At 41.1% G+C, this 13,049-nt stretch overlaps 1 protein-coding gene across 1 annotated transcript in view; it reads left to right on the forward strand.

The window, feature by feature from the left end:
- Window positions 1-273: 273 nt before the first annotated feature.
- Window positions 274-13,049, forward strand: part of LOC109888625 (protein kinase C-binding protein NELL2) — a 101,715-nt gene continuing 88,939 nt past the window's right edge. Inside the window, exons 1-2 of the mRNA XM_020479782.2 lie at window positions 274-673; window positions 978-1,106. Coding sequence (XP_020335371.1) covers window positions 625-673; window positions 978-1,106 — 178 coding nt within the window. The 5' untranslated portion in view covers window positions 274-624. The remainder of the gene's footprint in view (window positions 674-977; window positions 1,107-13,049) is intronic.

The raw sequence follows: 13,049 nt of genomic DNA on the forward strand, positions 1-13,049 counted from the left end.
GGTATGGTAGTACTGTAGGTGCCATGCACACTGGTTTGACTGTGGGAAGCATTGAAGTCAACATGGCCCAGCATCCCTGAGGAAGGCTTTCAATCACCTTATAGAGTCCATGCCCAACGAATTGAGACTGTTCTGAGGGCAAAATGGGATGCAACTCAATATTAGGAAGGTGCTCCTAATGTTTTGTACACCTTAATGAGCGTTTTGGATTAAGGCCAGTTCAAGGCATTTTCAGCAGAAGACCACAAGGGGGCTTTTTGGTCCTATTTCATTGGCTATATTCGCCTTTCCTTCCCACCTTGAAAGCGGGTACTCTCCTCCGACGCGCATACTGCTGAACAGAGCGTCTCGGGGACTGGTAAAACTTGTTTTGTTACAACCTCTAGACTATTGCCTACCCACTTGTGTTACCGACGGACCGATGCCTGTGTAACAGACCTGTAACGGAGTTTGTACTGAATGGAATAATATCTCTGGCGTCCAAGTTCTGAATCTGATGCGGTTTTCACAAGTGTGGGATTTGTAACACTGCGCTGGTGTGACATCGTTCGCATGTAAACCGATTGAGCAGGATTGACTCTTGGAAGTGATCAAAAAATGGACTACTGTTAATTTTTATTCACAATGGGATTAAAACTATTTATTTTCCTCGGTTTATTCTGCGTCACCTCAGGTAGGACACACATTTGCCATTGACCATAATGTATTGTAGATAAAAATGTAAATGACTTGAGACACCCATTTTACAACAAAGTATGGTATAGGCTTTCATAAAACGGTATTGTTATTGTCCTGTAGATTAGTGTTTATCCTATCAATTTTCACTTATTATTCCAAATTGCCGGTTTAAATATCAGCTGGAATTCTGTACACTTTGATGCGCATCTACCTAGCACCTTAAGCCGTTCAGAAACAGGTCACCGAATTGATGCTATGAATTGTGTCCATGCGTACTGTGTTTGTTTCTGTCATTTAAGTTTTAGGTTTCGGGGTTGATCCTGCTCTATGCATCAATGTTTTCGATGAATTGACGCTTGGAGAGGGTTTTGATGGAGTTACTCAAGTCCAGGGCTTCCACAGCGAGTCTCGGGCGTTCCACTTTCAAGGTAAGACGCTCCCATAAAGAAACCTAATAGGCTATGCTATCTGGTATGTTGAAGGCGAGAGGGCAAGAATGGTTAGTTGCAGTTTTTTCCTCATCAGAATGAGACAAAACAGCAGGCATTATGAGTTCAAAAACTCATGGTAAGGGAAAAAACGTGTTTCTTTCCATGTAATATTAGATTGACTGTCATGTATGGTGAATGGGTGTTGATGCTTTTGGAAGCTCTCACATAAAAGGAAAACATTCCATTTATACATATTGTCCACAATATAACCTGTTTGTTTGCACAACCATTTATTTTGACATACTTATCCTAGTGTTGTCATTTTCTCTCTGCCCTGGGATGCCACCTGCCCAAAGCAAAGAACAGTGTTCCCATAAGAGAGGGGGACACAGACATGCAAAGAATTATGGAAAGATTGGGCATAATGAGAAGTCAGCAAACAAAACCCCAGGCTCATGGCGATGTATGGTGTGTGGTTGATGTTGAATGAGCCACTCTACAGGCCCCAGCCAGACTGGACCTTTAATGACCCCCCTAGGTCTGAGGTCTATGGGTTGTCTAGCCTGAACCTGTTGTTGGTGATTCCAACAGAGGACCTGTATGAAAATGTATGCACTCACTCCTGTAAATTGCTCTGGATGAGAGAGTCTAGTAAAATGTAATTCTATGCTCTAGTTGTACATCCTACTGCTCTGCCCTTGGACAAGCACCTCTCAGAATATCACTACATGATACATAGTGTTTCCATGGATAAATTATCTGGAGAATAATTTCAACCTGGACAAATTGGCACCTGAAGCAGTAAGCCTCCAGATCAATGTATACAAAATAATGAGTTATGGCTTCAAAAGGAACATTTGCCATCTTATAGCACATCATCCTATATAAAAGTAAATAACATTGTTATAGGAATAATTAATTTCCAAATTCTTCTACGTGTACCTGGTATCTTCTCCTGCCTATCCTCACACATACTCCTCTGTAGCGACACCAGCACAGTTACTGTATGTATAGTGCAGCTGGAGCCCCTCTTCCTCTTTGAAGATAGGGGGACATGATGTCCCGTCCTCTACTCCAACGCTTATGCATTCCACCTAGGCGGGGTTCCACCCGCCCTCTCTCCTTCAGTTTGCCATTAAGGTCACACAATGGAAACATGACTCAGACATCCCCATACATTCTTCAGCGTTACCCCTTATTTCATTTAGGATGTCTCTGTTCAGTAAGTCATGCTGGGTGGAGGCGAGGAGCGGAGCGGAGCGGCAGTCAAACCTGCTGGCCTCTGTGTAGTGTAGTCACTGAGCAGGCTGTCTAAAGCGAGGGGAGCTGTCTGAGTCAGGAGAACATTCCCTAAATGTCAAACAGAAATGACCCAGAACGTGGTTGCCATGTTCTCAGAATATAAGATATTAATGTTCTAGACACGTTTCATGGGAACATTGCAAGAACATTCCTGTGTTCAGTTTTCTGAGGGTTAGGAGAATATTCCATCAACATCCCACCAAACATACACAGACCACAGTTGCCATGTTCTCAAAACATAAGATATGAATGGTCTAGACACATTTCAAGGGAATGTTGCAAGAACATTTCTGTGTATCAGTTGTCAGAACGTCACCTGATGGTTCCAAAGAAACATTCTCCCCAAAGTTTTGTTTCATTAAACATTGTTACTGTTGCCGAGCACATCAAGGACCTGATTAATTTACCTCTGATCTATTCACAGCTCTTTGTCAGTTGGCAATGTTAGAGACACACATGGTGCTTTTAACAGTGCGTTCTGTTGACATACATAATTACATTGCTCATGTTCATTTAAAGTAATTATTTTTCAGCATGTCCTCATTTGGGATTTGAACTCAGAACCTCTTGGTTCACAGCATTCCAATCTTTCTGCTACGCCACCATGTCTGTCAGTTATCAGTTAATCTGACTATTTTCTCATTGATTTGATTTTCTTATTTCAGCTATTTTAGTGTTGGTGGGGCATTTTACCCTGTTTTAATCTTACTCCTGATTCCCTATGAACAATGAAATAGTTGTTATTGTGTATACTTTTAAACAGAGCTGAGATTGACTTCAAAGTGTGTTTCAAGAAGATGACAGAGAGATGCTCAGCTATATATAATTAATAAATACTCATAAATTATGAAAGGTATTGGAAATGTAATTTGTGCTCAAGGGGTAATCTTACAGATTCACTTATTTTAATGATAAACTGATTTTAATTATATCAGTTATGGGTGTTGTATATGTTACCAAATAATGACATTAACATACATTGCTTAGAAAGTGAGAGTAGTGTGACTCCCCATGTGGGTCTCAAACCCAGGCCACCAGCACCAATGAAGAACACCTTAGCCACTCTCCCAATAAGGGATGTCCCTAGAGTGTACAGTATGTGCTTATTGGGCCAAAATAGTTAGGTCCTGTCCTGAAGCCAACCCTAACTCCTTCTCCCTAGACACTTGTGTAGATATGAAACTGGGTAGATATAAGCAATAGGGCAAATTAACTTTGAAGTAAATCTCAGCTCTGTTAAAAGTACACAAGAAAACCGATTTTATTGATCATAGTGATTCAGGGGTAATATTTAAACAGGGTTATGCCCCACTAACATTATACAACTCTACAAAAAGCCCTAAAATTGCTGAAATAAGTCAGTCAAATCAATGATGAGAAACTGTTCATTAACTGATACAGACATGGTGGGTTAGCAGGATGATCAAACTGCGGTGAACCTAAAGGTTGAGAGTTCAAATCCCAGGGCTGGATATTTTTAATAATAATAATTGTACTAATGAAGATGCACAATATAATAATTGATGTCAAATGTAAGTTGAAAACACAGTTAAAAGCATTGTTTGAGTGTATCTAAACTTGCCAACAAATAAAGAGCGGTTGTTCACCAATCAGCCTTGATGGGCTTGGCAACAGTAACAAGGAGTGATGTTTAATGATGAAACAAACATCTTTGGTGACCATCAGGCAACATCCTGAACACTGATACACAGGAATGTTGATGCAACATTCCCATGAAACGTGTCTAGAACATTAATATTGAATATTCTGAGAACATGATAACTTACCCGGACATTGGTTATGTTTGACATTAAGGGAATGGTCTCTTGGAAACAGTCCTTGCATGTCACTGGACCATTCCTATGAAAACATTAAGTAATGACCTAATGAGACTCTTAAGAGAACGTTCTCTAAAGTTGTTTAATTCCTAAAGTTGTGTGAACGTTTGTTGCTAGCTGGGTGCCTGATTGCCCATGGGGATTGCTGGTATCTCTAGGAGGGGGAGAAGAAGGATACGTTTCTGTGCACTGGCTTGTATGAACTATGTGTGTTTGTGAGAGAGCTGGGAAGGTGGGGATTATATTTTAGAACTTCTCACCTGCTGCAGATTGCCTTTGAAATTACCTGTCAGCCGTACAGTGAGTGGCAGTACTGTAGATATACAGAGGTAGGCCTCGGACTGATATGATAAAGCTGGAAGAAGGAATGTCCCTGTGCTACATATGAAACAGACGGCCACAACCAGAGCACTGAACTAGGATCAGACTCTGTCCTAACTGATCCTGGAAGAGGAGCCTACCATGGTCACGACAGCAAGCAGCCAATGAGCAGTATCCTATCTACACAGCTGCATGCATGTGAGCCCAGAGACCCACGTGCTGATTTTATGTCATCACCACTGTCAGAAAGGCATTCGTTCTTGTTGAGTGTTTGAGCACTGAGCAGCACTGCCGGTGAAGTGTTTCTGTGTATCTGGTGGTGGTTATGCTCCTAACTGCAACTGCCCTGGAGGGTAGAGGGATGGAAGAGACTCATTTGTTATACTGCAGCGCTCCCTGTGTGTGTGTCAACCAAATAGGAGGCAACTAATGGACTAACCTCTGGGGCTACAGCCACCAATGCCAGCTACCAAAGCTATTCTGGCAAAAACACTGCATTCCTTTCTGATTCTGTGGTAGGACTTCTTTTTCTTTTTTTTTTTACCTTTATTTTACTAGGCAAGTCAGTTATGAACAAATTCTTATTTTCAATGACAGCCTAGGAACAGTGGGTTAACTGCCTGTCAGCTCAGGGATTTGAACTTGCAACCTTTCGGTTACTAGTCCAATGCTCTAACCACTAGGCTACCCTGCCGACTTGTAACAGTAACTTGGAATCCAGGTGTTAGCCCTCTTAGTCCAACCAGATCCTTTATTCCAGAATTGCTTATGGTGGTTGAGTGATATTTATGTCATCTCCGGGCCACCATAAATAGTGTCTACACTTAACCTTTTATTTAACTAGGAAATTCAGTTAAGAGCAAATTCTTATTTACAATGATTGCCTAGGAACAGTGGGTCAACTGCCTTGTTCAGAGGCAGAACAAAAGATTTTTACCTTGTCAGCTCAGTGATTCAATCTAGCAACCTTTCGGTTACTAGCCCAACGCTCTAACCACCAGGCTACCTGCCGCCACCATAGATTTAGGACTAGTGGCTGACACCAGCTCAAAGACTCTGAATGTCAGACAGCCAGTGGCTGAGTCGATCAGAGAATTTGGGAGAGAGTGCTGCCCCAGCAGTCCTGGAGGTGCCCTTGGCTCGGTTTAGTATTTGTTCCAGTAGAGCGGACACACAGTGGAGGGAGAGACCATCCTCCGAATGCAGATTTCCTGAGCCAGCAGGAGCTGGAGCTGGTATTGGAATATTCAGCGAGTAGGCTAGCCAAAAGGGGGCTACGTGAGGGTTTCGAGTTGCTGTTGAGTTTATTATTAATGTAATCCCCCTAGAGAGAGGTTCTCAAGCCCAACCCTCCCACGCAGATGCCTCAGCCTCAGCACCGATGTTTAAAGCAGAGTGTTTTGAAAAAATGCTATGTCATTTTCTAACTGCCAGTGTTACGCAATGTTGAGTGAGTCATGAATATTTTTATCGTCTACCTGTGGTAGAGCTCTGCTAGCCGAGCCTGATGGGCCCCAACATTATACATTGGTTAGGGCCTGTTTTCTTCCATCAATAACTAGAATATAGGTAGGGCTTGGGCATCATTAAATTGATCACTAACATTTTGAAGCTGAGCCAGTACAGTCATATCTTACTAAGATCAAAACATGCTGTCAGAAGTGCTTCAACCTCGTCAAATATAAGACAGGAGAGATTATTTCACAGAAAATAATAATGTTCCTTGAGTTTTGTCTGGGTTTAGAGTGATGAAAAGTAGTTAACAGCTCACTGCTCTGTCTCGACATTGAGCAGAGAGGCGCAAGCGGAGCTGTTGCTATGGTTACTCACAGACTCAGCCGCCATGAGCAGAATGCATGCAGAGCGAGCCTCCTGTGCACAGGGAGCCAGTGACCAACAGAGAGGAGCGGCTAATAGATTTACGGTCATGGCTAGAAGAAATACAGCTTTTGTCAAATGACTTTTCGTAGCAGGTTAAGAGAATTAACGTAGCAGGTTACGTGAATTAGGTTAAGAAAAGGCTTAGGGTTGTTATTGGCTAAACAAATGAACTTTTGACGATAATTTTACAAAAGCTGGATCCCTTCTAGCCACGATTTGTATTTAATAACTGAGGAAGTTATTTCTGATTTCAGGCAGGCCTGGACATTAAATTTGACAGAAGGAATCGGGCCTGGGTAGGGTAGGGCCTGAATGTCGCAGGCATGGGTAGGGGTCGGGCTAAAAATGAATTCCCATGCAGAGCTCTAATCTGTGATATATTATTTGTTCTCTAATATGGCCGTTTAGGATATTGTTTATGTTTGGACTGACTGGTCCCACTTGGTCATTCTGTGCCAGGAATATTTATGCAGCTCACAATAATAGCATTTCATAATTAACAAATACCCTGGGTTAAATAATCTATGGTTCTATTTCAATACCTCAGGTAAAATCACGTTCTCTCTTCTATAGTATGAATTATCACCAGTACAGTTCAATTCAGAAAATTATATTCAAATACAGTATTTCAGTCTTACCACATAACATGGGGTGATCAGTTACTGTTCAATTGAATTTTAGAATGTGCTAAATGAGCGACTTAAGTGAATTTGACTGTGGTATGATCATCGTGCCAGATCCGGTATCTAAGAAACAGCTGCCTTCCTGGGCTTTTCACACACACAACAGTGTCAAGGGTTTACAGAGAATTGGGCGACAAACAAAACAAAACATCCAGTCACCGGCAGTCCTGTGGACGAAAACAGTTAGTTGATGAGAGAGGTTCGAATGAGACAAACACAGTAGAGCTGTGGAGAATAGTGTACTTCAAGAAAAGGTCCTCTTGAAAATATTTCTTCAGATGTCTTCTTTCTTTGCATGCAATGGAAGATGTCGTTCTCTCTGGGTAGGCTCGCCATCCAAGAAGACTCAAACGCCATCAAAAAACCTGACCTGCGTGTTGAATAGGCAGGCCAAAACTTACACTTATGCATACTATGGATTAATAAACTGTACTTGGCTCCAAAAGGGGGCTTCGCCCCATACCGCATTGGTAATAAAGCATAATTTGTTTGACTGCAACTTCTGGGGTAGCTAGCTTTAGCTTGGTACCTAGCTAGCACCAATACAACCAGCCTGAAAACAATGACCAGTAGAAACTGCAGTCATATTCATTATTCTTAGGAATGATTTAGGAATCCTTGTGAGTAAGTATTAGCTAGGTTGCCACTTGTTATTCGCCTATTGAAATTGAACTTCAGTTGATGAAAATAAATAGCTAGCCAGCTACTTAACCCTGTTGCCCAAAGCTAACATTATAAGCAGACAGCTGGCTAGTGAGGCTCGACCGTACCGGGTTTTGTGTTGTGAAGCTAGCCACAATAAGGATTAGGCACAATAGTGGAATTTGTGGTTTGCCTTCAAAATAAAAGTATGAATTTTAGAAAGGGCTAAATGCCTACCTTCAAACTCAAAAAGTGCAAATCAATCCCAGAATAACAGCAATGGACCTTGTAAAGATGCTGGAGGAAACGGGTACAAAAGTATCTATATCCACAGTAAAACGAGTCCTATATTCGACATAACCTGAAAGGCTGCTCAGCAAGGAAGAAGCCACTGCTCCAAAACTGCCATAAAAAAAACTGACTACGGTTTGCAACTGCACATGGGGACAAAGATCGTACTTTTTGGAGAAATGTCCTCTGGTCTGATTAAACAAAAATATAACTGTTTGGCCATATTGACCATTTATGTTTGGAGGAGAAAGGGCGAGGCTTGCAAGCCAACAAACATCATCCCAACCGTGAAGCACGGGGGTGGCAGCATCATGTTGTGGATGTGCTTTGCTGCACGAGCGACTGGTGCACTTCACAAAATGGATGGCATCATGAGGAAAGAAAATTGTGGATATATTGGAGCAACATCTCAAGACATCAGTCAGGAAGTTAAAGCTTGGTCACAAATGGTTCTTCCAAATGGACAATGAACCCAAGCACATTTCCAAAGTTGTGGCAAAATGGCTTAAGGACAACAAAGTCAAGGTATTGGAGTGGCCATCACAAAGCCCTGACCTCAATCCCATAGAAAATTTGTGGGCAGAACTGAAAAAGCTTTTGCAAGTAAGGAGGCCTAATAACCTGACTCAGTTCCACCAGCTCTGTCGGGAGGAATGGGCCAAAATTCACTCAACTTATTGTGGGAAGCTTGTGGAAGGCTACCCAAAACGTTTGACCCAAGTTAAACAATTTAAAGGCAATGCTACCAAATACTAATTGAGTGTATGTAAACTTCTGAACCACTGGGAATGTGATGAAAGTAATAAAAACTGAAATAAATAATTCTCTCTCCTTTTTTATTCTGACATTTCAAATTCTTAAAATAAAGTGGTGATCCTAACTGACCTAAGACAGGGAATTTTTACTAGGATTAAATATTTGGCTAAGGTGTATGTAAACTTCCGACTTCAACTGTATATATGTATTCTATTCTACTGTATTTTAGTCAATGCTACTCCGACATTGTTCAACCTAATATTTATATATTTCTTAATTCCATTCTTTTACTTTTAGATTTGTGTATATTGTTGCGAATTGTTAGATACTACTGCTGGAGCTCGGGACGCAAGCATTTCGCTACACCCGCAATAACATCTGCTAAAAATGTGTATGTGAGCAATAAAATTTGATTTGATTTACTCTTCGAGTTCCTTCCCTGACTGCGATCAGAGACTGATCTACCTTGCAGCTGCTCGTATGCATTAAAGATGTTTTATATTATCCAATTAAATAGTCTCTGCCTTAATCTTTGGATCTAGTTTTCCACAATAATAACAAAGAAATAAATGTACAAATAGAATAAACTGCTATTAAAATGTCTTCTCTATGGTTACACAACATGTGCGTCTCAAAAGTTACCATGAAATGGCATCTGACTGCCTGCATTAGCTAGTGCTATGTACGTTTCAATGTGTCACTCAACTAACAAATAACTTTGAACAAAGTACCAATAAGTTGACTTTTCTACAATATATTACGGACACCAAATGCATCCGTTTGATATATTGTTCACTTGGGAATATTATTATTACTGCTACAAAAGTTGCTTAGCAATTAGCATAAGTTACACCATTTACATTCACTAACATATAGAAAAGTTAGCTTTGGCCCGCTAACGTGGCTCTAAATCAATAGCTTCATTAATGAAAATAAAACTCATCAAGTAAATGGTCCACAAATGCATTCAACCACTTCAAGATGTTGCAATGAATAGAGCATCAATTATCAGCGTTTTTCAGAAAATATATCCATGTTTTCCTCGTTATTTTTGCTTTAGAGCATAGGAGAGAATGTGCTATAAATGACGCTTCCTCTACATGGCTTGCTCGACATTGCAACGATTGAACTGTCAAAGGTGGGATCTAAAGGATTTGCGCACTTCTGATTGGGTGATAATCTAATTGGTTTGTTTGTTCACATTTACATAAATATTTCATCCATTGTTTTGACCTGGGTTACACACAGTTGCATTTTGAGAGAGATGACATGAAATGTTGGAGAGGAGTGTTATAAACCTGACCAGTGTTATTTCCATCAGGACACCGCTGTGATCCTTTACTTGCTGTTGTTGCTTTGTTATGGGTAAAGTCAGGCATCTTCATAATTTGAAACCAGGGCCAAAATGAATTGAAATGTTTTCCAGTGAATTCATATCGTCCTTGAGAGGCTGTTTACATCTCTATAAACTAAGTTCTTCCCTGTACAGTATACAGTAAAGAAGTCACTCTGAAAAGAGAGGACGATATGGGAGCAGAAAGGATTGTGATAGTTAGGTTAACGTACTGTAGGGCAGCTTTTCAAAGGGAGCTTTTAAAGGCACCTGATCTAAATACTAAACATATGAACCATTGATTAGATTGGCAGTATTTATTTTTCAATGTTGTGCACGGACTTAGAGTTCAGACCGACAAAATAAGGTATTATTACTCAGTGACAGATTAGAGTCAATCCCTATGATGGAGACTATCGCCTGGTATGAAACCATTTAAAGCTGTTTATACTGGATCCTGCAGATAAGATTAGCGTGCCGGCAAGGCTAACACAAGGCTGTGCTTCCCAGGAACACTCTCTGAGACTTTGGACTTCTCACTCTGTCAATGCATTTCTTGATTCCTGAAAATGTAAATGTTTTATTTTTTTCAGTAATTATCTGTGTGCATTAGTTTTAATGAAACATTGAAAGCGCTGCCGATGTGAGATAAGGTATGCCGATGTGAATTGATTGGGATTGATTTGGTGGGGGGGGCCTCTTATCAGAGCAGAGTCTCATCCACTCCTTTTTCATGTGGAGGGTTTTTGGGAGGTTTACTGGTAGGGTACTACTGTCTGGTGGTAATCTTATGCCATGAGTGAGCAGCACTGATGCAGGGGTCCTATCTCTGTGCTTTAAATGCAGGCTTCTCCAAGGACAGCCGTGCTTATCAGTAAGTCCTAGAAAGGGGTCCGGTGAGCCCCACCCTGCCCCTCCTCCCACTTGGGCGTCTCCCCATCCACCGTGGGGAGGCAGGCTGTGTCCTGGAGAAGAGAAGCTACTAACAGATCAAAGGCTGATGACTTTCTGTGGAGCCCTGTGGTGGGGCTTAGTCCCAAGGTCCCTCGGCCCAAACTGCCCCCTAACCATTGTGTCTGGGATTGAGGTATCACTGTGGTCCTCCCCTTTCCTTGCCCAGTCACACTCGCCATGCTTAGGTCTGGCACATGACTGACCAGCACTGCACTCTACTATCTTCGGGATGAAGTATTTTGCTTGAGTTTAGTTTTGTTTCAAGTCTGACAAATGGCTTATTGTATTTCTGTTGTAGAAAATTCCACGGGATCTGACTGCAATTGTATAATTTTTCCAAAGGGAAAAAATGCACCAAACCCTTTATGGGTCAGTCTATTTGATCTGTAATTGTGATTTAATGAGGCGGTCTACTAAGACACTTCAAAGCATTAATCATTTCCACCAATGTCCTACATTTATTATGAAAAGTGGTCACTTATATTTAATTATTCATTCAGAGGCTTTCTGTTGCTACCATCACAACTGCAAAAAGTGAATCTAGACAAGCCTAAATATATTTTGAGTGATAATTCACTTTTTAAAATTAATCCTCACCAAACTAAAATTATCTAATCTCATTGGCAAAAATGGGGGGGGGTGTAAAATAAGCACAAGTATGTACCAATGACGTTAGGTAATTTAGCATGGTAATAGACACTAAGTGAATTATCACAATATAAGATATTTAGGCTTGCTTATGTTTCCCTTTTTGCAGTGCAGGTTATTGCTTTAGCAGACTACTCTGGTACATGTCATCACACCATCTGACCCACCTCAGCCAATAACACTTTAATGATAGTAGCTCTGTTGAGGATGTACTCAAGCACTGTATCTGTCTAGTTGACCGAAAAACCAGACAACCTTTTTGTTCTGACAGAAATTACTCAAAACATGGCCTCCCCATGGAGTAGCCTAGCCAGGATCAGACAGATGCTAATGCTAGCAGCACACGCTACACTCCTTCTCTGAAGACTGTATAACGTGCTTCTCTCCAGTCACATGCATTGCACATGTCTCTACTCTGTGTGCTCACCCTGCACAGTGCCAGGCTTCATCATGGCCTTTATAGCATTTTCATATTACATTGTGTTAATTGGCTACTCCCACCAGCTGGAAGTAAAATGTTTATGCGCTGATGAAAAGAGAGGCAGCGATGCTAGCTTAGCTTCCTGTAGCTCTAAAGTGTGCCATGGCATCATGCATGCATCCCCTGGCTGGGAGTGAACCCTTTGATGTGATTTGCTTCTGAGAAACATCATCATTTATTGATGCTTCCATTAAAGTAGCATAGATGTCTGGGTGGAGTTAGGGGGAGAAGGTGGCACACTAGTGGGACTGGAGAACAGAAGACCAGCTGCAGAACAGTAGCTACAGACTAGCCAGGCTACACAGAGATCTGAATTTCCACCGCACTTATTCCTTTTTTTTTTTTTCTTCAATCTTTCTTCTTCTTCTTATTTCTTCCTTCCATTTTCTTTCTTCTTCGAGCTCAAAAGGTGCAGCTCTGAAGCTGCTCGTCAGAGATTGTTCAGCTTCATAGGAGCTGACATCTTTTGTTTGTATTCTCTATAACAGCCAGATGTGTTTGGATAGTTTCAAGCTGTGTTGAAATACTTATTTTAACTGTCTGTACCAACAACTGAGGCATTTGTGAATCACGCTAACGGGGGTTTGTTTCTCTGTTCTGGCTCTGTTTGGCTTCAGTTGAGACACATTTACATTTTAGTAATTTAGCAGACACTCATATCCAGAGCCACGGTGTAACACTGATCTCCCTGTTATTCATCTAAACACATTATACTGGTTGAAATCATCCTTAATTTCTAATATGGCACTATGGTTGAACAATCATGAATATCCTTTGTATTTTGCAACAATGATAACCTGTAATGAATAA

Source organism: Oncorhynchus kisutch, linkage group LG4 (assembly GCF_002021735.2).
Source record: "Oncorhynchus kisutch isolate 150728-3 linkage group LG4, Okis_V2, whole genome shotgun sequence".
In the NCBI taxonomy this organism is placed as follows: domain Eukaryota; kingdom Metazoa; phylum Chordata; class Actinopteri; order Salmoniformes; family Salmonidae; genus Oncorhynchus; species Oncorhynchus kisutch.